This window comes from Vitis vinifera, chromosome 18 (assembly GCF_030704535.1).
Source record: "Vitis vinifera cultivar Pinot Noir 40024 chromosome 18, ASM3070453v1".
NCBI lineage: Eukaryota > Viridiplantae > Streptophyta > Magnoliopsida > Vitales > Vitaceae > Vitis > Vitis vinifera.
This window is the reverse complement of record NC_081822.1, coordinates 3695717-3722590: the sequence shown is the minus strand read 5'-3', so window position 1 is coordinate 3722590 and position 26874 is coordinate 3695717. Positions and strand designations below refer to the sequence as shown.

General features: G+C 36.1%; 2 protein-coding genes across 5 annotated transcripts in view; both read right to left on the bottom strand.

Moving 5' to 3' along the window:
- Positions 1-1659: 1659 nt before the first annotated feature.
- On the bottom strand, positions 1660-17239 carry LOC100247177 (histone acetyltransferase of the MYST family 2). Its single transcript, XM_002285793.4, has 9 exons — positions 16860-17239; positions 15805-15893; positions 15504-15563; positions 10975-11184; positions 9418-9486; positions 9125-9286; positions 4123-4216; positions 2668-2810; positions 1660-2078 (listed from the first exon to the last, which is right to left on the bottom strand). The coding sequence occupies exons 1-9, from the start codon at positions 17146-17148 to the stop codon at positions 1875-1877; spliced, it is 1320 nt and encodes a 439-aa protein (XP_002285829.1). The 5' UTR covers positions 17149-17239; the 3' UTR covers positions 1660-1874.
- A 2888-nt stretch (positions 17240-20127) lies between these two features.
- LOC100245365 (uncharacterized) overlaps positions 20128-26874 on the bottom strand; it is a 29247-nt gene continuing 22500 nt past the window's right edge. For all 4 annotated transcript variants that reach the window (XM_010665964.3, XM_010665963.3, XM_019216558.2 and 1 more), the window contains 9 exons: positions 26457-26687; positions 26128-26349; positions 25972-26025; positions 25691-25756; positions 25431-25571; positions 25285-25338; positions 22935-22994; positions 21119-21523; positions 20128-21015 (listed from right to left, as the gene is read on the bottom strand). In XM_010665964.3, coding sequence (XP_010664266.1) covers positions 20848-21015; positions 21119-21523; positions 22935-22994; positions 25285-25338; positions 25431-25571; positions 25691-25756; positions 25972-26025; positions 26128-26349; positions 26457-26687 — 1401 coding nt within the window. In that variant the 3' untranslated portion in view covers positions 20128-20847. The remainder of the gene's footprint in view (positions 21016-21118; positions 21524-22934; positions 22995-25284; positions 25339-25430; positions 25572-25690; positions 25757-25971; positions 26026-26127; positions 26350-26456; positions 26688-26874) is intronic.

Genomic DNA, 26874 nt, shown 5'->3' with positions numbered 1-26874 from the left:
TTTCCCATCGTACACTTTCATCATTGGCAGAATGGGGGCATTTTTGTCCTCTAATTTTAAGATTGAAAATTTAAAAGCGTGATAAAAATGGTGAGAAGCTGCCAGCAATCTGTTGACAAAGTTCTTTAACTGCACCTACTTCGGTTAGCTTAATCAATTAAGTTGTAACTTATATCTATTAAGCGATGATGGGTTATGGTTGTTTTGTGTTAATTGTCATTGAATCATAAATAATGTCCTAATTAATTTGTCTAGTTCTTGGAAAATCTCCCAACTGAACCCAATTGTGAAATGAGTTTCTATTCCCTAATGCTCGTGTCCCTTTCTAGTTGTGGGACAGAAACCAGAAGTTGCTTTAACAATTCTAGAAATTTGGACCTTCGTTAAGGTTTTGAATGGAGGATAACCAAGAGATTGAACCCTCCCATTGGAGTATACTTGATTAATTTGAATAATGCTGTTTCTCATGCTTTTCCCATTAGAAACAAGTAATAATTATTATTATTTAAAAAAAAAAAAAAAGTTCACCTCATTATGGTCAGTTCATGTAATAAAATGAAGAAACAACTGGGAGAAAGCAGCCTTCCGGATTAAATCAGTGACTGGGATTGTGGATAGTGTCGTAGACATGTATGATTCTTACTTTTGTGAGTAATGGCTCACTGCTGCAACTGACTACTGAGATAGACTGACTGAACCCTATTGATTTGATAAATAAATGGAATCTAAAAGGGGAGATGGCTTTTATTGATGGTCTCAAGGTGGAGGTGGCAAACGGTCAATGGCTAGGCGAGTCCAGCTCTGAGAGGCCCCTGTTGTAGATAGGCCTAAGATCCTGATTCTATGGAGAAAAATCTGGAGTGGCGGAGACTAGAGAGAAGGCACAGGGAGAGGTTGGTGGGGGCCTACTTTCATGAGTTCATTCTGGATGCCTTCCTTCCGCCTCCTATTGAATCAGCATTGTAGTTGGTTATGAATTACGATGGCATTACCTGTCTCGTGCCCGCCGCTGATTGGATGGATTTGGGAAAAACATACCTTGCTTACTGAGAGGTTTGAGAATTTTTTTTAAAACTTAAATCATTTGCCGATTATATATAAAATTAAATACAAATAATTTAATTTTTATTTCCTTTTTCTAATACATATAAAATAAAATTTATTTTTAATAAATACAAATAATCTAATGGTTATTTGGTCGAAAAAGGTGAAGTTTAACAATATTTTTTTTAATAAAAAAAATATATACGATTAAAACTGAGGTTATATTTATAATTTTCAGTAAATAAAAATTATTTTTTTCAAAGACATTCACAACGTTACGCGAAAATCATGAAGCCTAACTATTCGAGTATGATGAGAGAGTCTTTTATTTAGATGCTTCCATCCTTTCATCATCCCCGTCCCACAGGAATGCAATCATTTCATTGCTATCTGACATGGCAAGAGGCCAATCATTTCATTCTTTGTCTTAAATGGCAAGCCAACGAAGAGATTCGAAGAAATTAGACATAAGTGGATTCTGATGGAAGGCACGTTGGTTCCAGCTACGTAAAAATTGAATTTCCATTTTCACCTCCCATCATGCGTAATTGGTTTCAAGCCTCTTACGTTACTGGTAGGATGTGGGACAAATTCAAAAGTGGTAGTAAGAGTGAATTGAGAAGATTCAAAAATCAGAAGTTGCTTGCATCTCTTTTTATGAGAAATATGTGGTTTACTTTCCTTGATTCATATACATCACAAATGACCGAACAGTTAGACTAAAAACTTAGCACTAGGAAGCCATATCTTCTCCAGGTTCCATTACCTAATAATACACTACATTTATACAAGCAGAGTCACACATGAATTTACACAGCCTGAGGCCTGTCTCAACCTTGTTCTTTGTAAGGAGTCCAGATCAATTTGCTAACATCAACCTCTAAACCACCCCGGCCAGCAGCTTTCAGATGCCGATCTAAGACCTTGGGATCAGCACAGATGACATGCTGGCCTTTCCGGTACTGAATCAATTCTAGGCTTTGAAGAGTAGTCAATATATCCTCTGCCTTAATGGCTGTCATGTCACTGAGCTCCTGCAGAAAACAGGTAGTTAGAAGAAAAGGCTTAGCATAGATCTAATGGGGAAAACAACCAGGTGATAAGAAATTCCTCCTGAATAATTTTTAAGCTAAAGAGAATGAATATGATGGCTTTTGGAGTTTGGGCATATCCCATCAAAATATCATTCCATCTTATTTTACATAGCACATCTGAAAGAAGTCAACATGTGTTTTTCTTAGCATTTTTAAGCATCTCTTTCATTGCATATATAGAGAAACAACTCTCCTGATGTCATGAAATGATGCCGCATCAATTTTCATTATTATATTATGATCAAGATGGTCTTTTGCCTATCTAATGCTACAAAAAATAAAAGACATGATAACTTAAATGGGTTGTCCAAATATACTCTACATATATAAGTTCTAAGATCATAACCACCAGGCTTCAAACCCAATGATAAAACTTTCTGTCATATGGGGTGGGCAAGGATGTGAATATGGGACATGAAAAGACTAGGCTTTTAGAGTTCCATATGAAAAAAGAACATGGAAAAAAAACAAAATAATTTGTTCTTGGAGAACTCGACTGTTGGAGTAGAACTAGAGCTTGTGTTCATACCTTGATAGAAATATTGCCCTTGTGTTTTTTCAAGATGTCTAGAAGGACACGGGTCCAGTATCCCCGATAGCTCAACAGCCCTAAGTCAGAAAGGGGTCTTTCAGGTGTACCGACTTTGCCTTCTTTCTTGGAAAGTTCATATGCTGCCAAGTTAAAAATCACATATTAAATAATTTCTTTAAAAAACCTTAAAGATTAATCACAAAGACTAAAGATACTTAAATGCAATGCAGATATGGTCCATTAAAATGCACTACGATATTCATATCTGATGGATAATGAAGCAAGGATATAGTATCGCAGTAGGGATATACTAAGTGGGCTCATTTAACATTTTGTTCCCCTTGTGCCTAAGCGTCATAAGAAGCAAGATGGCAAATATCATGGGATATGGTCCATATCAGAAGAAGAAGCTAAAAACTCCATCATGTCTTGTTTGGCAATGCATAAAACTCTTTCTCAAGCAACAAGATATGAAGCTATAGCAGAAAATTAGTCCATGTTGGTGATATGAGCTATGGACCACACACAGATGGTTGGATTCTCTAGAGGGGTTATGAAGTTTATGGCGTTGGGTTTCTTTTCCTTTAATTGGAAAAAATTGAAATATATTAATAGCAATGGAGAGAGAACAGTATACCAGTTACACCCACATCAAAAGGAAAGGTACAAGGCATTAAGGCATTATAAAAAATATACTAGGTTCTTCTCATACCATCAATGAAATTGAAAAGGAAAGATCTCTCTACACTAAACTTGACTGTCCAAATGCACAATTATCATAAATCAGCTGGGTCCACTACTAAGAAACAACTGATCTTGGAAGGACCCAAGCAACATCAAACAAAAAATTCAAAGACCAAAGGTCTTGGGCCACCAGAAAATGCATCCAAAATGGCTAATAGCTTTCTCAGCCTTCCTAGGCACACAATACTAATCCATAAGAGCTCAGCCTCTCCTTAGAAGCTGGTCGGTGCTTTACAGGTGGGCAACAGTGTTCATGACCATTTTAATGGTCGACAGCTATATGAAGCATATGGATGCTCAACCACGAGTGGGCACCAAATAACTCGCATGTACACCAGGTTTAACCAGTTCGGGCAGTTACAAGAGTCCAACATTACCCCAAAAGTTTATGAAAAGAACTAATGCATTATGACTTATTGTCCTAGGAACTACTGTAGAGTTATTAATTTATTTTTTCACATGCTGGATCATCTTCATCTACTTACAGGTTTATAACCCCTTTAAAATTGAAGGATACTAGCTGAATAGTACAGAATTACCCATTTAATCATTAAAGGGCGATCATTATTCTTTTTTTGTCAGTTGTTGATTGAGAAAGACCCTAATTGATCAATTGTCCAAATGGAGAATTCATAACTATTCTAATTATATTCCGATCAAAACAAAGAAAATAGAAAAAAAAGGTAAATTAAATAGCAGAAAGCTTACAGAATGCAATTAGGAATTTCCCGTAACCTTTCCTTTGATATGGAGGAAGGGTGAGAATGCAGGCTAAATTATAGGATTCCTCTGAATGCTTTTCCTGTATCATCCAACAAAAACAGTTAAGAACACAGAGTTCCAGATCTTCTTGAAAATATAAAAAATTCTAAACTGCTATAGAATTTCATAAATTGTACAAAGAGGTTTCAATGTAACAAAATTTATTCCACACTGCTTTAATTTCTGAACAAACTTTAAGCTGATACTACGATGAAACATGTGCAGATTCAAAGAGTTCTTTAAGCTACTTAAATTTGTGGATTACATACAGAGAGAAGACAAATGATGCTGCATATAATCTAAGGGGAGGGTGGAGGTATTACCAAAACTTCTAGGTAGGTTTTTAACATTTGTCCTAAAATGTCAATAAATTACAAGGGCAAAACATGACCATGCTGCATAAACTACAGGACCATCAATCAGGATTTCTGCATAATTTCCATAGAAACAGTGAATATTAATTAGTCTAACACAATAAACCTTGATCTCTGAAAGCTTCCTTTAAGCCTTTCAGGGTTGTAAATGATTGGAAAAGGAAAAATAGTTTTACGAGTAGATTACACTCCATAATTGACATTATACGGAATGAATGAACAATAATCAAGCTATTTAGTATGACTATAATCAATGATTGTGAATCCACGAATTCCTAAAATTTGCATTTCGGCAAAGCAACAATGTAACAGTCTAAAAGTCCTGTTCATCCCTCCTAAGGAATATTATGGAACACAAGTTTAACTTTCTGCTTGTCAGCTAAGAGTAAAAAATGGAACTCACCCATTTGGACACAATGGATTATAATTTGTACTTGTGCATATCTATGCATCTATGATGGACACTGAATGAAAGGGCACTTGCTGCATTTTTTAAAATTTCCTTCCTTTCTTTTATGGATAAATACAACATATATATTAGAAATGCAAGGAGATAGAACCCCTAGTGCACAGAGTGCAAATGGGAAAAACTTGGGAAAAGCAAAGGGAAACACAGAGAAGAAAAGAAGAAATTCTTTATTCAGCTCAAGTCTTGGGCCCACTAGCACAAGATTCTAAAGGCTCAAAAACCAATTTAATTAGTTTAACAGTTAACCAACACTAAACCCACATTCTTATGTTTAATTTAAGTAAAAATATTATTTTGCCTTTGGGACCAAAATACTTAAATTCTATGGGAAAAAAATTCAATGAGTTCTGCATAAATAAAGGTGTTGTGAGATACTACACAGTCATGCATGCTTCATGTCATAATGGTATTTCAGAAACATGTGCAATGACCATTTATATGCTTCCAAATGTTGGATTGTTGAAGGAATTTCGGGAAACATAAGACGAAATGCATTACCCACATTCTTCTCCATTGCGCCAAGGCAAGGACTCTTTGGGTGATGTTTCAAAAAGGCATTTATATGCTTCAAAAGGGCATCTCTCACTGAAGAGTGCATTACCCACTCTATTCCAAAAAGGGCATAAAACTACCACCATAAAATGACAACTTTTGAGCAATGACAGAGGATGTGATCAACTATTTCCTCTTTTCCTTTGCATGGATAACATCTATTCAATATCCTCTATCCCCTCCTTTTGAGCTGATCCAATGTCAATATCCCAGACCACATAGCTTCCCATGTGAAAAAGCCCACCTTGATGGTACCCAAGAATTCCAAATGATACTATAAGGAAACATCTTTATTCTTCTACATGATAAATAGGAATAAAGAGACTTAACTAACCACATTATCTTTAATATCCCTATTAATAGTTTGCAAATGAAACCTCAAATGAAACCTCCTTAAAAAGGCATCCACCCTTTCTAACTCCCAATCATGAATCTATCTTGTAAATCTAGGGTTACAACAAACTCCTTCCCCATTTTGTTTTCACATCTTAGCTACCCATGCGTCTTTGGCAATGAATATTGTGAATAACTCTGGAAAAACCTTCCTTAACGTCACTACTGCATATCCTTCCAAAATTTCACCTTTCTCCCATTGCCCACCTTGGAGCTAGTTCTACTATTAAAGACCTCTCACCCGCTCTTGATTGCCTTCCACACACCCACCTTGTACCCTCCCTCAATCCTTTAAAGCACCGTTGTCCCTTTTCCTCTTCATACTTCCTAGAAATGACCTATTTCCAAGGGGATTCTCTTTCAATCGTGAATCTCCAACACCATTTTCCAAGAAGAGCCTTATTAAGAGTAGGCATATTTCTAATTCCCAAACCCTTACGCCTCTTATCCATGCAAACCACAGATCAATTCACCATATGCAACTTTCTTCCCAAACCCCCCGCCTCCTAGCCCAAAGGAAAATTCTTTGGATCTTTTCCAGCCTTAAGTCCACCTTTCTCGGGATGACAACTTAAGATATGAAATAAATTGGAAAATTGGACAAAGTGTTCAAACTCTAAGACAATCTGAAAGAGGCTCCTAACAGAAGGCACAGATGGTAGGGAGATTTTTTTTTGGGTAAGTGCAACCGTATTAGAGAGAAAATAAGAAGCATACACGATGCAACATAAGGCATGGATAGCTGGTAGGGAGATTGTCCACCCTACATTCCAGTACCTTAGCTAGTTCCTCCACATTTGTGGCTTCCTTGACTAGGATCAACTCATTTTTGTCCAATTTGATATTTAAACCTGAGATTCCTTAAAACCACGTGAACATCAGCTCAAATGCTCAATATGCTCCTTCTCTGCATCCATAGAATAAGTGTGTTATCAACAAATAACAGATGAGGGGCCTCTGATCTAGTACCTCCCCCAACTGAGAACCTTCTATGAAGTCCCCTTCCATAGCCCTAATCAGGATGCAAGAAAGGTTCTCCAGGGCCATGATCATTCGACTTCAGCTTCAACTGTATGGAATCATACCCTCCCCTCACCAGTATCATGACTCTAAATGATTGAACTTCTAAAGACTAACATAATTGATCTTGCTTTAATTAAGCTTACCGACTACTTCATTAGTTCTCAAGTAGCATTAGAATGAATATTTCTATATCTTTATGTGATGCATTTATATGTCATTGTATTTTTTTTTATAGGCAAAAAAATATGTAATAATATGGTAAAAGAAAGGGCACACAAGATATACACAATGAGCACAATAAAGCAAAATCACACAAGGAAGAACACAAAAAACAATTTTCCCTCTCTTAACAAAATCCTAACCAATCAACAAAACCAATCAAAGACATTAAGTTTACCTTTAAGTGCATCCCTACCCATGTTAAGATGTTACTCAAGAATAAACATTTCAATTTTGGATTCGATATGTCATCATTTTCGAATGTCAGTTTTTTTTCCTTTGTGTGTGTGTGTTGGGGTGGGGTGGTGGTGGGGGTGTTTCCAAACCTTCTTTTCATTTTCCTTTTACAAAAGATCCATGCAAGCCTAAAAGACATTCTTTGACTGTGGAAGGAATTATCCAAACCACTCCAAATAAAGAGAACAACAATTGTCGAAGGACCCTTGATTTGACACAGTGAAGAAAAACGTGATCAATTGATTCCCTTTCAACTTTACAAAGAAAATATCCATTCACCATATAACACCCTTTTCTTTGAAGTTGATCTATCATCAAAACTTTTCCCAAACTGGCCTCCCAAGCAAAAACAACTCACTTTTGGTGGTACCCAAGAATGCTTTAGTTGAGAACTTATAAAGACTACTATAACAAGTCTTGATTTAATTTCTTGACTACTCCATTAGTTCTCAAGTGTCACTAGAAGATGTATTTCTACATCTTTATGTAGTGCATTTGTATGTCGGTGTATAACAGGTTATGCATTCATGCTCAAAGTTTTTAAAGGTGTTCTTTAGGTGCGTGTTGAGGCGTAAGAAAAACGTTAGCCCCAAAATGCATATGCCTTAGGGGGTCAAGGAGTGGCCAAGGCACGCCTCAAGGGCGCTTTCCTCACCTTCAGGGTTGAGGCGTAAGCCTCAACAGAATTGCCAATGTAGCCAAAAACAAAATAAAATCAAACAGAAATAGATCAAGAGAAGATAAGATAGTCCTCAATGTTTTGGTCTACTTTTGCTCTCATTGGGGTCACTACCTTTTTGTTTCTCGGGTTGCAGGCTTTCTGCCTTGTCTCTCTTGTTTCTCTGCCTCATCTCTATCATCTTCTCTCTCTATTTCTGCATGTCCCTCTTTTCTTTCCTTCTTATTTACTTGTTTTGTCTTTTTTTTTTCTTTGTGTGTGCGTTCCTTATTTGTGTGGAAAGTAAAACCAACATCACACCATCACTTGCCTTTTAATTCATCTAGATCATTATTTCCTATTTCCCGATTGAATTTCCATTTTTTTTCCTTTTTTGAATGATTAAATTTGTTGGAAGGTTCTTCCCAAAAAAAAAAAAAAAAATTTGTTGGAAGGCAAATTTTTTCCTTTCCATTAAATCATTATCAGATTTATAAAGATATTATAGTAGAAATAGAAATACATATTACTTCATTAATTATTATTTTTTATATTCTCATTTTATAGTATTTTTTTCCTACATGTCAATCATGTAATAAATAAAAATGATCACATACTTTAATTATTATTATTTTCAAATAGAAATTTTTTTATGAAATCCAATTATTATTATTTTTTCATTTATGTTCTGGAATTATTAATAAGGTTTACGTGACAAATGAATTTATTATGAAATTTATCATTTATTTAATTTTATTTTATATATTTTAAATTATTTTGAATATTTATTAACAATGAAAATTAGAATCTTGAAAGGCTTACACCTCAACGCCTTGAGGTTTATTCTTACAATTTCACCTTTAAAAACTTTGATGATGCTTAGGAACTGGTATATGCCAAGGAAACAAGAGTCAAATGATTTGTACATTTCCTAATAGCAGCTTTTTTTAGGTTCATATATTTGAAAAAGGAATGCAATAATGTTCTAAACAAAAATCATTGTTTTCTCCCAAATAAAATTACCTTAGAAAAATATCCGACCATGTGGCATCCACGATCATCACATTCACACAGCACATAAAATAGAAACAGGTCAACGTCATAATAGAGGGTCTTGTGATCAAGAAACAATTTTGCCAAATAACAGAGGTTCTGCCCATAAACCTTGTTCTTTTTGCCATCAACCTGTCAAAACAAGTTCTATTTTGAGAAAGTAGATTGACTACAAACTCACATCTGTGCAGATACAAAATAATTCCCCTTATAGAAAACAGAGTAATTCTGTATTAGAACAAAACAGATGAATGATAACACACCTCAAACATTGATAATGTGCCACTTCGGTATATCTCATCTCCAGGGGGATGCTTGAGATCACATTTCCTCTACATGCAACAAGAAAAGTTTAAAAATAGAAACAGAAATCAGCTCCATTGCGTCTTAAATATTTTCAAAGTATAAGGCATAACAGAGATGACAAAACTATCCTAAGGAAAATAAATTGATTGCCCAGGAAATAAAATCCAGGCATCAAAAAATAATAACTCTCCCAATTTACCTATAATCATCATAAATGAAATTTTCACTTCTATATAATAACATTATCTAAAATCAGAAATGCTTTGAAAAACAAGTCCCAGCGACGTCCAGATAAAGTTAAGATGACATTCATTTTTTTGACAGCACCTAGGTGCATGAGGGGGATGGTCATTAACCAATACACTAGAAGGAAAAAATGTAATTTTATAATGAAATTAAATTCACCTAACATTGATCACAACTAAATTATGTAAACTGAATCAGCTCTTAAAGAATATAGCCAACTTATTGATTTCAGGCGGCAAGTACACATGCTAACATATTATTTTTTTTTAATAGGTGAAGTGCACATGCGTGGCATGTATCAATATGAGTACCAACCAATATGGCAAACTACTGAAACAGTTATGGAGTGAGTGAAACAATAGAGTTGGGGATTAACATGGCATCAGTTGATTTTGATTATGTTATAAAATTGGCAATAGGACTTGTCTCATGAACTGAAAGTAATGAAGACATAATGAACAAAAAGTTCATGAGAAGAATGAGGAATCCTCCCACAAATACAAAAAACTGATCTCCACCCCTATACAACGAGATTGATACAAAATGGGATAGATCCCAAAAGGATGTACAAAGATATCATCTCCTCAAACCTAGGCTAAGCGCCATAATGAAGACAACCTCTAATCAAACAAGAAAAGGCTGTGCCAAATTCAGCCAGCTCTGCTAGCCAGCTCAACATGAACACTTTACAGACATGCACAGGCTGAGTTGATGAATCAAGAAATAACTTTGAATCAACTAATGAATTATAGGTAGTAATGTAAGCATCTAATCAGATCAAGAATATATCATTCCTTTTTTTTCCCTTTTTTTGCAATAGACAGATGAGGAAATATCAATAAAAGAAAGTCTACAAATATCGCAAGGCCAAACATAGAGGCATGGATTACTCAGTCCAAACAAGAATTTATTTATTTATTTTTTGGGATAGGCAAAATGAGATAATCTATTAAAGCGCTTGAAAACGGGTACAACAAAGCACACATGATGTACACAAATGGCACCAACAAGCGAGCAAAAGGAAGGGAGAAAACAAAAATACTCAGTCCAAACAAGATAAACAATGCTCAGCACAAATTTGACTCCAAACATTTGAAAAAAATAATAATAATGAAAAACACTGGTATGAAGTTGATTAAATTCGACCAAAAAAAGGAAACGGAATGGCTTAAAATGGTAATTCCATAAAGGGAAATATTAATTACCAGCATGCTACACTCATTATTTTAACAATGAAAAAGGAGAAAGGTGATTGAGGAAAAGCTCACCATATGCCTCTGAAGCTGTTCTTTCCGCTTCATGAAATTGAGGCAAAACTCACAGAAGTACAGCTTCAGAGAGTCATTGTATTCTGGTGGAAAGGGAGAGAAATACCATGTTTCGATTTCATATCTCCCAAGTTCTATAGTTGCTATATTTTTCACTTTTGTAAATTCTTCATGCTCACGCAAGCTGGCAGCATCAAGCTCTTCATGGCCCTATATATTTTAAAAAGAACATTATTAGAATAATTTTATAAAAAATTCGGAGTGGATTGAAACAAATTTGATGTCTTGCTATACACTTGTTAGCATTTAACTACTGATTCAATATTTTTCATTTCACACAAAAAACATACTTGTACATGTGTATACAAACACACACTCACACACAAAGCTAGATTTAACATTAGTTGTTTGTAGGCGGTGGATGCAGCCAGTTTGGAGGAGCCGTTTTCGGAGCAAGAGGTGATGGAGGCGCTTAAAGGTTTTTGTGGGGATAAAGCTCCCGGGCCTGATGGTTTTTCTATGGCTTTTTGGCAATCTTCTTGGGAGTTTGTGAAAGAGGAGGTCTTGGGGTTTTTTAGGGAGTTCCATAACCATGGCAGGTTTGTTAAAAGTCTTAATGCCACCTTTATTGTTTTGATTCCAAAGAAAGGAGGGGCAGAAGATTTAAGGGATTTCAGGCCTATCAGCTTGGTGGGAGGTCTATATAAGTGGTTGGCTAAAGTTTTAGCTAATAGATTAAAGAGGGTGGTGGGGAAGGTGGTTTCCAAGGCTCAAAATGCCTTCGTACAAGGAAGGCAAATTCTAGATGCTGTTTTGGTGGCTAATGAGGTTTTAGACTCGGTTTTAAAAAACAAGGAAGAGGCTGTGATGTGTAAGCTGGACATTGAGAAAGCATATGACCATGTGGAATGGTCCTTTTTGTTTTCAGTCATGAGGAAGATGGGGTTTGGGGAAAAATGGATTAGATGGATGAAGTGGTGTATCTCCACTGTTAGCTTCTCCGTTTTGGTGAATGGGTCTTCCTCAGGTTTTTTTCAAAGCTCTAGAGGTCTAAGGCAAGGGGATCCTCTCTCTCCGTATCTTTTTGTGTTGGTGATGGAAGCTTTTAGTAGTCTCCTAAGGAAGGCAGTAGCTGGGGGCTTTGTGTCTGCTTGTAAGGCAAGAAGTAGGGGTGGTGAGGGAGTTAATGTGTCACACCTTTTGTTTGCTGATGACACTTTGGTTTTCTGTGGTGCTTCCAAGGTGCAATTGCTGCATTTAAATTGGATTTTAATGTGGTTTGAAGCCATGTCGGGCTTGAGAATTAATCTTGACAAAAGTGAGCTTATTCCGGTGGGTTGTGTGAATAATGTGGAGGAGTTGGCTGCAGCTATTGGTTGTAAGGTTGGAAGTCTCCCAACCTCTTATCTGGGCTTGCCTTTAGGTGCGCAGTATAGGTCGCGGGCTGTTTGGGACGGTGTGGAGGAGAGAATGAGGAAAAAATTGGCTAGATGGAAGAGCCAATACATATCCAAAGGAGGCAGGATTACTTTGATCCGGAGTACTCTAGCTAATATGCCCATTTACTTTATGTCCATGCTCTCTATGCCTAGAAAAGTCAGACTGAGGTTAGAGCGGATTCAGAGGGAGTTCTTATGGGGAGGTGGGGCCCTTGAGAGGAAGATCCATCTTGTTAAGTGGGAGCTGGTTTGCCTTGAGAAGGATAATGGGGGGTTGGGGGTCAAGAGTCTTTCTATCCTCAATAAGGCTCTTTTATGCAAATGGAGTTGGAGATTTGCTATGGAAAGAGAGGCTTTTTGGAACCAAGTGATTAGGGGAAAATATGGGGAGGAGCAAGGGGGATGGAGTTCAAAGGAAGCAAGGGGGGAGACGCATGGTGTGGGTTTGTGGAAAACTCTTAGAAAAGAATGGGAAGTTGTGAAAAGTAGGCTTGTTTTCGTTGTGGGGAATGGGAAAAGGATAAAATTCTGGAAAGACATTTGGTGTGGGGATGAACCCCTTTGTGTTTCTTTTCCTTCTCTATTTGCATTGGCTGTTTCCAAGGATGCTTGGGTTAAGGATGTTTGGAGGTGCAATGAGGGTGGGGGAAGTTGGAGCCCGTTGTTTTCTAGACCGTTTAATGATTGGGAGTTGGAAGAGGTGTGCAGTTTTTTTGTGGCCTTAAATAGGAAGCAAATTCAGCAAGGGGTGGATGATAGGGTGATTTGGAGAGAGACTAAATGTGGGATGTTTTCGGTTAAGTCTCTCTACAAATCATTAGTATCAGGACATCCAATCTCCTTTCCATCGTCGGCTATTTGGAAAGTTACGGTGCAGCCTAAAATGAGTTTTTTTGGGTGGGTAGCAACATGGGGAAAGGCTCTCACATTGGATCAACTTCAAAGGAGAGGTTGGGCTCTAGCGAACAGATGCTATCTTTGTCAAAAACATGAAGAATCAATTGATCACATTCTTCTTCATTGTGAAAAGGTTAGAACTCTTTGGGTGCTGCTCTACTCAATGTTCGGGGTGCAGTGGGTGCTGCCTGCCACGGTTAAGGAGACGCTTTCGGGGTGGAATGGGTCTTTTGTGGGGAAGAAGAGGAAGGGTGTTTGGAAAGCAAGTCCTTTGTGCCTTTTTTGGACGGTTTGGAAGACAAGGAACAAAGTTGCTTTTGAGGAAAAGGAGTTGTCAATCCAAAGACTCAAGGCTTCTTTTGTTTATTTTCTTTGGTCGGAGACGAAGAGGTCTATAAAAGATGGTCCCTCGACCTTAGTTGATTTTGTTGGGTGGGTGGCTTCCCGTTAAGGGTGTGGATAGGGTGGCTCTTCGTTCCTTGGCAGGCTGCTAGGGAGCGTGGGGTGTTTTTCTTTCTTTTTCTTTTCTCCTTCTTGTACTTTTTGCCACTGCTTCGGTGGTTTTTAATACAATCTCTTTATTTATCAAAAACATTAGTTGTTTGTAATAAGAACTAATTCCTATAGGTTCCAAATCTCCTGAAGCTTCATCTATGCATAACGCAGACTCTTTTAAAGTATAAAAAAATTTCAAGATTTACTTTCCCAGACTCAACAGTTGAGACTTTGCCCCAGTGAACAGTGCGAAAAAGGAGGGGTTATAAAGTATGAACAATCACATGAGAATACTGCTTGGGAAACAATATTTTCCCCCACATTTTTAGCGATCTCAGAATATAGCAACCTACTTAACCAATAGAATAGCAAGCAAGAATTCTTTCCATACTATTAGGTAGATGGGGCCATTCTTCCATGTTATTGATAAAAATGGATATGCATCATTAAAAAGGTGGGTGCAAAGATGAAAATATCGATAGTTGGATTTTATGGATATATCAAGACATATTGAGAAATATCGGTGAAAATTTTGACAAAAAATATCGATACGAGACAACTATTATTGAAAACCCACAAAAATGCTTAAAAAACTTCAAGAAATGATAAAATAAAAAATACTATAGATATTCAAGTTGTTTTAAAAATTTTGTAATAATATACAAAATTTGAAAACACGTTAATATTAAAATTATAATATATTTAATTTGAATATATTGAAGGGTATAAAAAAATAATGATATGTATATAATTATTTTTTATTTAAAAATATTCATAATTTTACTTATAAATTTATATTTGTTTTATATTTAATTATTAAAAAACAAAATAACACAATTAAAATTAATTTAATTAATTTATAATATATTTATAAATAGATGTACATTTAAATGCGCCAATGTCCATCGAACGGCCTTCGGTCTGGTGGTCAGTGCAACCCATCCCATGCTTAAGTACCAGGGTTCAATCCCTAGCCTTCTGGGTGAGCTTTGGAAAACTTTTTATGGGTATAAGATGAGCAATCTCACATCATAAGTGCAAGAGAAAAACATGATGAATTTAATTGCCAACACCTACAGTAGCACCACAAGCAAATGCAGGGCTGGGCCATTAGCTAGGCGTGGAAGGCGTGGGCTCCAAGCCCATTTCACTGGGCATAAATGTTTTGAATGAAAGAAATGTTGATGTGGCAGCGAAATATCCACAAAAAATCAGGAAAATCAGTGAAAAATCAGGAATATCACCAATAAATCAGCAAAAAAGTGAAAACAAACGAAAAATTGGACTGGCAAGATTTCAATGCCACATTTCGTGTTGCACCCTTCCAACACGTGATATTTTGGCGATTTTTCACCAATATATCCCGACATTTCAAACCTTGGGTAAGTGTGAGCATAAGCTGAAACATCAAGCTCCACAGGGGTCAAAAACATAATACATTGGCATGCATAATGGAACTTGTGGTAATTCGGTTGAAATAGAGCACTGGCACATTGTTCTTTTGTGGGTGTCCCAATAGTCCAGATGTTTAACAAAAGGAAAATATAGCCCTAGATATTCAATGCATTTCTAATACCTTCATTTCTTTTCATTTTATTTCTATCTTAATCTTTCTTAACAAGGTTCAAATTATATTGGAGAAAAATAAATATAACAATCAAAGCAAGACAATTAATAACAGTGTTAACTTGTACACACCTCTACATGTGTCTCATCAATCTTACGCTTCTGATGGCGTGTCATTTTCAAGCTAGTTACCTGAAAAACACAAGTGCAATAAAATTCTTACAATCAATAAATTTGAATAATGCACAGAAGGAAAATATAAAAGGAAAATCAATCGAAGAGAGAATCTACTGAAAAAAAAAAAATGTATTTGACAATAAGGAGAGAGATGCAGCAAAAATATCACAGAAATAACTCTAGATTTGAAAAACATATGCTCATGCATGTGTTTAGAGCTAGGGAGTGCATAGACATATTAACACATAAATATTACCTTGTCCTCCACCTTTTCATCAACAACAGCCTCTACGGATTCAAGATCAAGTTGTTCAAGCTTAACCCATTCATCAAGCCTCCTATTGACTGTCAAAGAGAGCAAACAACACAATGATTAAATAAGCATACAGGTTTAAATAGGGAGACCTTATCTTTTCTTTTTCTTTTTTTTCTCAAGAAATGGAAACAGTATAATTTGTACCACTTCTAGCAGTAATCTGCTCATATTATGTTGTAATCAATATAAATAATACCACACATGACTGATAGATAAAATCAATTGGTCTAAAGAATATGATGGCAATGGGGCACCAAGCTTTTGTGGTTGATACAAGAAATTATATGTAGAAAGAATATATACATTTCTAAATTAGCCAAACTGACCAATAAGTCATCAAAGGGTTTCTGTGAATAATAGAATGGTAAGCATTACTCATTTGGAAGTGTCCCATGGTCATATAATGTATATAATGTCTTCAAATATGTACTTTACTTCACTAATTAGCCCAATAAATAGAAAAATGAACTAAGAAGATGTAAAAACTTATTCAATCATTACACAAACTGTAATAACCAAAACCCTGGAAATCCTCAAAGGGGGGATGTAAAGTCAATTGTGCTAATACAGGCATACAGAATATGTCTTCCAAAATATGCCTAAATGGGCTTGGAACGGGCTACTTGAAAGATGAGAGTTTAATGCTGCAGCCTTATAGAACACTATTTGAATATCATAACAAAAGCACACTTCTATTCATATTAACACTCAAAATCGCCACTTCAGCCGCTCCAAAATTTAAAAATTTGGTAATAATTAAAAATGCACCACCTGACCAAACCCTAGCCCAAAACCCCCGAATAGTCAAAACCCAAAACCTAAACCCTACCCCCTGCTTCGTTTCCACGAAAACTAACAAAAATAAAAGGGGGAAAAAAACCCGTTACGTGTCTTCTTGACCTAATATTCTGCATAGAAACACCAAATGTAAACCCTAACCCTAAACATCAAAATTGAACTCAAAAAACAGGTGAGGAATAGATAAACGATCTTACATTCCGTGTAATGAACATAATACTCGTAATCATTGACACCGCCGATATGCATTTTACGGCGTTCAATGACCTTGACGGGATGATATTTTCCGTCCCTCCAACGGCACATGACGCGAGTGCCCACCTCCAGAGGAAGAATACCGAACCTCCTCTTCCTGGATGAGTCAGCCTCTAGTGTCTTTTCCATTGTCATGATGGCGGAATCAGGTACAGGCGGCGGTGGTCCATCGGCGGCGACAGTTGCGTCCGAGCCGTTCTGTGTAAACGTCGGTGCGTCTATCGAACCCATTTGATCCTACTTCCCGAAACGAATGTCCCTGAGTCGATGGTTATAATCTGCCTACGATTTCCCTAAAATACCCCTCTGTTTTTTCATCATCTACAAATTAGTAAATTACTTCGTGATTTATAGAAGCATTTTAAAACTAATATTGGATGTAATCTCCTTTTTTCCACGTCATCATGGATTTTTTAATTTTATTTGGCAAATATTTGTTTACAAAAGTAAATTAAAATGAGAGCAGTCTTGCAAGATAATAAAAATAAATTAAATAATCATTTTTTTTTCAACCAATTTTTTTCATTCAATATCCACCATATTTCAAAATTTAATTTTTATAAAATAATTAACATATAAAATAAAATATTAGCACCTAATATATCTAATTCAAAATTTCAAAATGTAAAAAATAAAATAAAATCGTTAGTTTACTTGTTTTCCATTTCTTAAAAAATATTTAAAAATTATTTTTTTATATTTGATTTTATTATAAAAATATAAAAATATAAAAATATATAATTAAATTATTTTTAAATTTTATATATTTTAAAATTATTAAAATTTCATATAATTAAAAAAATAAGTTAAATTAATTTAAAATTTTATATAAAAATAATTCATTGATTTTAAGTCTATTTTTTTTAACTTTTTATTTTTATTTTTTTTACCCCACATTTTCTTTTAAAATTTTCTTAAACCAAACAAAGTGTAAAACTTTTAAAAATGCATTTATCAAACCAAAAGTCCCCTTGTTGATGGTTATACATCCACATACTTTTTGTTGATACCTGATCAATTGAGGATGGATTCCTCCATTAGACATGGTAGAGAAAGCTCCTGCTTCGGTATCAGAATCTGGGCTTTATGCTTTCTTACACAAAGATGTCCGGATAAGTTGTTCGGACACACCCTCTGAAACTCAAGTTAGATTTTTGAAGTGACTAGAAACCCTTTGAGAGAAAAAGAGAGTGGTTGAGATAACTCCCCTTTTTTTTCTGTTCTATTTCATAATGGTTTTTATAATATTTAAATATAAAGTCAAGCTCCGCTGGGTTAGCACTTGTAGTGATGATCATGCAGTAATGACAAGGCAATCATCACATCTGTAAGCAGTTGGGGGCTATGTCAGACCACGCATCATGTCATAGCTTGTTGTCCTGGGCCGTTCAACAGCGCAAATGGTCTATGTGTCTAAATGCCTTGGAGGTTGTCCGCGTAGATGAAAAACTGAGCCAGTTAGGAAGACGCCACATGGATACAGGGATAGATGTGTGAAGTACTTGGTGGGTAGACTAGTGGGATAAGGCCCCACATTTCCAATTAAAGAAAAAAAGAATCAAATAAAATACCCAAAATACTCTCATCCTCAACCTCACCCACCCCCTCCAAAAGCCTAACCCTTTCATACAGTCATACTCCATTTTCTCTTTCCCTTTCTTCCTTCACTTCCCTCTCCTTTCCCTTCGTCTTCTTCCTCAATTATTTTTTTATTTTTTTTACATTGAATAGAGACGAAAAAAGAAAAAAAAAACAGTTGGGATAAGGTGAGGCTAAGCTATCACCGGTCACTACTGTGTGAGCAAGCGCTACCACTGGTCACCACTACGCGGCCAAGCGCTGCCATCGGTCACTACGCCAGGCCTTGACACCATTGCAACCTGGGCCTAAGTAACCGTGACTGGTTTTTCCCATGTTTTTTTCCGGTGTTAAAAATAGCGTTTGAGGACGAAGATGAAAGCAAAGAAAAAGAAAAAACAGAAAAAGAAACGCAGAGAAAAAGAATGAGTCAAGAGTCTGAGATGAAAGCAAAGAAAAACACACTTTATGATTGAAGTTCATAAACGTAGCCGACTCCAAGGTAAAAAAGTTCATAAAGGTCAAAAAGTTACAAAATAAAGAAAAATAATGATAAAAAAAATTATTATTTTTTTTCTTAGTACTTTCTAAGAAGTGACAACCAAACATGGCAAATTTGGTTAAAATGTAGAATAATTTTAGAACTTTTAGACTGACAAAACTTAGCAATGTACCTAAAATGATGAGTTAAAGAAGAATCAGACAAGTTTGCTACATCTATCAATCAATTGAATTCCCTGTAGACACGAGTGTTGCAAGGGTTATGGTAGAGGGCCTAGAGGCACATCAGTTCTGCATTTAAGGACAACACGCAACTCTCTCAACTGCATAAGCCTCTCCTTACATGATGCTGAAACACGCACAACCATCCTGACGGCTGACGCTTAGCCCCATGCAGTTGACTCGCGAAAAACTCACATCCAAATGGAAACAAAACAAAACTCATTGATCTGGAATATGCACAAAAGCAGCACCGACCACAACCATTCACCTTTCTGTCATCAACACCGCAAGGCCTCCGGGAGACGATGCCCGTCAAACATCCACCATTTCTGCACTAATCCACACACGTATACAAGGAAACACAGCGTCTAACCACCACATGCCATGGCTACAAATAAATCACAAACTAGATAAGCAAAATCATCAACATCCCTAACTTCATAACATTTTCACTCTTTTTTGGATAGAATTTGAGCTCAACCTCCTTTCAAAACATCTACTCGTGAAGCAATAAACATTTATATCACAAAGCAACTTTCATGGTTGTTATTAACATTAAATTCACACAAAATAGCAATCAACTCAAAAACACCTATATTTGGAACCAACAAATCTTTTGTCCCAATGGGGTGTCCGCGCACCACAAAACTCTCGAGTTGCCCAAAGAAGAATCATAATCTGCAAAAATCAGCTGAAGGACACAATGATATTAAATACAAATTTTCCTTGTTAATTTCATATAAGCAAAAGGGAGAAAACATAACAGTAAAATTACTCTAGCCCTGTAAGGGAACTAAAAGAATGCATCTGAAGTTGCATCATGCATAATGATTTTCATTTACATGCAATATTTAGCAAAGAATGAAATAGAACTGTTTCTCCCCCAATATATAAAATAAGTCCAGCAGAAACGAAAAGAAAAAATCATATTTAAAAAAAAAATATATATCTTCACTGCAATTGAATGATGCAGAATATCATTAAATGAAAACCCAAAACCAATGAGAGGCAGGGCTGAAACTTCACTAATGGAGAACAATCAAAAGCACCCACTTTGAACCCACCCTCTAATTAACTAATGTCAGTAAACCTGTGAAACACAACCACTTTTAGAACTGATCGGAACCAATCAATATGGTGGCATTTTGACTAATAATTTAAATGCTCTGTATCAATCCGATGTTGGGGGCAATTGCTCCTGGGTTGATATTGTAACAATATATACACTAACTTTACAGAGCACGCACAGTAGGCGATACCTTCTAACTCCTTGTACAGTTTACAGGAAGCAGAGGCCTCTGTTTCGCCCTTCCACCAGAGACATGCGTCAAGATGAAGTGACTAAAGCCCCTCGCACAAATGCAAGGGAAACACACCCTCAACCACTGTACAGTTACTCTCAGAGTGAATATACAACAATGACGCCAAAACTTCCTTATGTGAACCAGAATGTGAGTCCTATTTATAAGGAAACACGAGCCAGAACCTTATCTCAGGATCAATTCCACCATTTTTTTTTCATCATATTCATTTGACCAAGGCAGTTTCCAGGCAGAAAAATGTACATCCGGGACAGGTGATTAGGCCCCCAGCAGGCAAATCCAAAACCCAAAAGGAGATGCCTTGAGTCTACCCATCACGTTCCACTGATTCACGAGGACATGCATCCTGGTTGATCTGTTTCTCCTTCGAAAGGCAACCAATAGGAACATAAACAAATCCTTTAGGTAATCGTTGATTCTTCACAGATGCTTGATCTGATGTCATTACCAGCTCCTTTTCAAATGTTTCAGTGTGCTGTGTTTTTATGAATAGAATAAACATGAATCAGAGGTTTCCTATTTGAAGAACAATGAGATTAGAAACAAACTAAATAATTCATAGGATAAGAACATTATACCTTTCTGGATTTTGATCTTTTCTCAACCTCACCCGAAACATTCCGAGATGCAACAGATGAAGGTCTAAGAGGGATTTGCTTCCCACAAAATGAAGCCCCCTCTGAAGGCTTTCTTGTACAAAGGTGCTGGGATGTGGAGCTGTCATCTGTCTTTTGGTCACTGTCCATGGAGACAGGAAGCTTAATACAGTGCTTACCAGAAATTGTGCTGTCCACTGTTATGTCATCTGATCTCTGGATAGCTTCACTACTTGATTTGTAGCCATCCATATGCCCTTTAAGAGATGTTGTAGCTGATTCTGAACTAACATCAGGAGGGAAGAAGGGGCTATGGACAAGCACAGACAAAGCAACAGAGTCTCTTTTTGAAGCAAGTATGTCATGTGAACAAAGTATCAATTCCCGCTGCAACAAAAAGGAAAAAATCAATTGTCAAATGAATATATGAAGAAATGAACCTCAAATGTCTAGCACGAGACAGACTGCTTGAATCAAGAACTAATACAAAAACATGGCCAATCACACACATACAAAGACTCGTTATAAGAAGAGACAAAACTCCAAACGTTCAGACAACTGGTCAGGAACAGGATGAAAGAAGCAGCTGGTTTCCGCAAAACACAAAAAACAAAAACAGACGATGACCCATATCACCTACTTGGAAAGTTTCAAATACAGTTCAATAACAGAACTGCAACATTATAAAAGCTATAAACTTAGAAATATAGAAAAACCTATACGAGAGAAGTCTTTAGAGCTCACTTAATATCGGAACCATTCTCCTCAAAATCCAATGACGCATTATCAACATTCTTATAAAGCACAGTTACAAATCCCAAGCAGAAATTTGAGGCATATAGGATCCATGGGATAATCTCTTTAATATTTCAGAATTTGCAGAACTCAGACTACCAATTACTGCATGATAGCAACTAGGGTTTTTAGCATAACAATCTCTTCTGGAGACAGCTTTTTCTTTTTCTTTATCTTTTTTCCTTTTTTACCTTTTCCTTTTGACCCCAATGGAATTCGAACCGATACCTCCCACAATCCCACCCAACCCCTTACCACTTGGGCCAGACCTCAAGGGCTCCTCTGGAGAAAGCATACACTGAATCCAATTTGCAAATTAGCTCATTGATTGAAATGTGTAATTCCTTCTTCTCTTTCTACTTGTTCTACTATTTGCTAATTCATCTTCTCTTCAAACTATTTTGCTAGTAGAAAAAACTCCTGCCTTGAACCACACAATACACCAAACCCAAAATAAATTTATAAATAAAAGAAATCCAAATCATCCGCAGCCCTCATAAATGCTAAACTTATCCTAAAACCCTTCCTTCAAACAATTCATAGACAGCATTAAACTATAGGTATCATACCCTATCCCTAATCCCCTACATTTGGGATTGGACTTTTATCTTTAATTTTTACAAAGTTCTGAACCATAATCAGTTCAATTTAGCCAGCCTCCAGAATATGAGGCTTATAGAAGACGGCCGATCAGTAATAGATCTGCCTTTTGAAGCCTAGTCACATTTGCAGGTGTTGTATTAATATCAGGAAAAATTGCCAGTCTACTTATTCAAAATTCAATTTTGGAGGACATAGTTGGTCAATATACATGGAGAGTAGGATTTGGGTAGGTAATTCCCACTACCATTCTCAGCTTTGCTTCAGAGGATTTTCCACAGTTGCTTTGCAGCACTTGCATTTGGCTTAGTTTTAGCCCACTCATCCAAAAAAAAATGCACCAGAAGCACATAAACATGTTAATTTTCAGAACTGATTTGAGTTGATTCAGAGAATGGTATACCTTCAATTTTTCTCGTTTGATAATTCTCTCACAAAGAAGGCGTAACCTCTCCAGTTCAACCTGCACAAAAGCGTTATGCAAAGATACAATAAGGTAGTTTACAAACAAAACATATACAAAGATGAAAAATTGTAAGACAATCATAAACTTAATCAGCAGCACTAAGCTAAAAATTATCTATCACCAATATCTAACTACTGCATAACATTTGATAAATAATTGCAAAACGAACAATCACATGGCTATAAATTTAAACAAAAATATAAAAGCTAAAGTGTTGTTTGAATATATTTCTTGTTTTCTGGTTTTTGAAAATGAAAATGATACCTTAAAAAGATAATGGCTTTTAAAAACTATTTAAAAAAACTGAGGTATTAAAATAATTTTATTATCTCAAATATTATAAGCAATTTTTTAATACACAAGGTAAATGTATATTTTTTATATAAGAGTTACTATATTTTATATATTTAAAAACAGAAAATAGTAAGTGTATCTAAATAGACACTAAGCATTTGACAAAATATAACCATGGACCAAAAGAGAGAAGGGAAATAACAGAGCCACTGCTTGTAGTTTGATAATAGTCCAACTAAAACTTCCTCCTATAGAACACAAACACGTGTGTGCTGCCATAAACAAATCTTAGATTCTTAATAGTTCCGGAAGACACGGACCTTCTGTAGTTATAAAATATATATCATTACATGTTCTTTTGATAGGAAATATATGCCTTCTAATATCACTGCCCCATTCCACTGATAATGTTAAATGGCAACTTAAGGAATCCTCAAATCTCAACTACTTGGGCCGGCTGCACAAATCCTTCATCTAATATCTTGAATGGCCTAACAAAGAGTCAACTGAGAAACATCTACTCTCTTCTAAGATGCCAGAAAAGGAAAACTCCCAGATCACAGAAAGTCTAGCAAGTATGGACTGCTCCCAAAGGTAGCAAGGAGATGGCACCTATTAGCAGGTCTACCACATTCCACCGGTAATGTCAAAATGAAACTTAAGGAAGCCTTAAATCACAACTACTTGGGGTTGGCTGCACAAATCCTTCTTTATCTTTCTAATATCTTGAACGGTCCAAGAAAAAGTCAACTGAGAAACATCTTCACTTTTTTAAGTAGCCAGAAAAGGAAAACTTCCAGATCACAGAAAGGCTATAGTAGCTAGAGATGGCAGTCCATTAGCAGGTCTTCCAGAAACAGACAAAAGAACAGGAACTTGGAGGTCTTGGAGTAAATGCTTCTATTAAAACAAAAAAAAACAAAAAACAAAAACAAAGAACATGTCACATAAGTACTCCCCCATCCCCCACCATATGCTTGAGAAGAAGCTCAAACTGATTGTCCTCAATACTCTGGCTTACGAAACTTGAAGCTTCTGCAAGGGCCTGCATGATGGATTCAAAGAATGGATCATGGAACTTACAAACAGGATTTCCCTCTCCTGGGTAAAGAGGCATGAAGAATTCAACCTATCTCGCCAGTTGTTGCAACCTGATGAGTCAATGTATGATTCAACAAGGTTTGAGATTATTCTATGATCATTTTGCAACCTGACATTAACCGTCTGATTCAAAGTCAAATCCTTGGAAACTGGTTGTCAGCCAAAGAGGGGCCTGCCATTAACCTTGTCTCAGATCAATTCCTAAAGACATGCTCCCATGCCCCATCAAAGCTGAGTTTGACAAATGAATTCCCCGAAGACAACCAATAAATTGAACCTTTTATCTGCTTCTCTTGAATAGCTTATGGCTGATGGTTATCAAATATTCCATGACAGAATTACTTGAGATATCTAAACAGATATCAATGCAATCAGCTCAGAAGTAGACCATTAATATATTACAGCAGAAGGACCACTTTTCCATAATTTGGGACCATTTTTTTATAGGCAAATGAGAAAAATATAATAAAAGTGCCTAAGATGAGGCCCAGCAGCACAGATCTCTTTTCTATAATTTGGGAATTCTGGATAGATTTTGATCTTAGATTCTTTTCATATTCATCTATTGATTGAAAGAAAAAATTCATTTTCCATACTTGTTCTATTGATTAATAGAAACAAATCATTCCATGGAAAAAAAATAAGAAAGAACTACTTTTGAAGAGGATATGGCAGCACAAGTGATACAACATAGAAAAAGATTGGGAAAAAAAGGTAACAAGAATTTGACTCTATCTCTCATAAAAACGCAACAAGTTAAACACCAACCAGTTCTGAAATTTATTTAATTGGACCACAAATCAGAGAGAGAAGAAATTGACCATCAATTAAAATTCACAATTACAAACCATCAGACTAGAGTAAAAAATATGATATAGGATAACATCCTCACCCTAATTTGTTTAATGTTCTTTAACTCTTCAATTCCAGCTTTTTGTGTCTCGGCCTGTATAAATTCATCAAGGCAAATGAGATAAGATAAAAGACAAATAATAAGCACAGCATATAAAGTTTATGGTACAAATATAAAAGCTGAACCTTTGCCCTCTGTTCCAAGCTATGTTTTTCACAATATGCTTTGTGCTGCAGCTTGCCAGCACCAGTCTTCACATTCATGTATAAACCAGCACTTCGAGCACAAGAAGCATGAAAAGTGCTCTGACAGTGACCATAGTTACACTGCAGATAATAGAACTTGCATTTGATTAATCAACCAAGAATTATATGAATTCAGAAGACTCTTTGCAGTCCAAAGCACAAACAGGTAAACACAGAAAACAAGTGACAACAGTCCCCACCTTTATGCAGACACCATTTTTGCGATGACAGATATAACAAACATCACTCCCCTTTGAAACTGTCTCCTGCAATTCCATTAAATACAATGGCAAGTTTTATATAAGATAATCACAGAGTCTATTCAGATCAACTTTAACAGAAAGCACAAATTACAGGCGTCATGCTAAATTATATTAGTTGGAATATCTTTAAAATACACATGCATGTGCATACAGTAGTGAACTGAATAACTAAGCATCATGCACGTAGCTTAGATCAACCACCTGATACATATACATACCATTCCTTCAACAGGATTTACTTGTCCCTTTCTGAATGTTGATTCAAGCACCCACTATGATAAAACATAGAAATGAAAATTATATTTCAACACAAATAAGAAACTAAGGTAAGTATGCTAACAATTGACCGAGCAGTGAAAGAAGCAAAGTTTTACCTCAGCGCAGAAAGCATGAACCCATTGATCATCAGTTGTCTTTCTAAAAGCACCAGCATTGCCACCACAAAGACCACATTCTACAGCAAAGGCAGGCTTCTCCCAGAAATTGACAGCTGGAGCTCTAGAGCCTTTAGATGACACTAATTCTTCACATAGTTCACAATACCATGGACCTGGAGAATCTGTAACACTACGATAGCAATCCAAGTGAACAGCCACCTGTTAGGACAAGCACATTGTTAGAACTTAAGAAAACTTGTATGTTTTTTGATAGACAAGAAAACTTATAAATGTTCCAGAAGCATTCATGGAAAAGACTAGAAAACCTTGCAACTGGAACAGACTAAAATTGGATTCAAAATTGTCTCAGAGCGTCTGCAAATGTCACACGATCTACCATGCTCTTTAGAAAAATCTAAGTTAGATTGGACAAAATCAGAAAACTTTTCTGATGAAACCCTTGGCGCAGCAACCCTTGAGAGTGTCTCCTTTGCTCGTGGCATTGGCTGAGAGGAAAGCCCAGCCCGTCCACTAGAAGTGTTTACCTTCAACAGATTCTGCAGAGAAAAAAAATAGTAACTAAGGCGATAATGCAATGATGGTTCAAAATATGATATTGATAACAACAACACTAGCGGTGATAATAATAACAATATTAAATAAATCATTAAGTTCAATCACTTCCCATGAGGTTTGGGCTAAATACACTTAGCCATGATTAAGTTTGAAATTTTGTCAAATACC

Coding starts and splice junctions, on each gene's coding strand:
- LOC100247177 (XM_002285793.4), bottom strand. CDS start 17,148: ATGGGTTCGATAGACGCACCGACGTTTACACAGAACGGCTCGGACGCA. Junction 9,287..9,417: donor GCACATTATCAATGTTTGAG/GTGTGTTATCAT, acceptor TTGTTTTGACAG/GTTGATGGCAAAAAGAACAA. Junction 4,217..9,124: donor TGGTCGGATATTTTTCTAAG/GTAATTTTATTT, acceptor TGGATGATACAG/GAAAAGCATTCAGAGGAATC.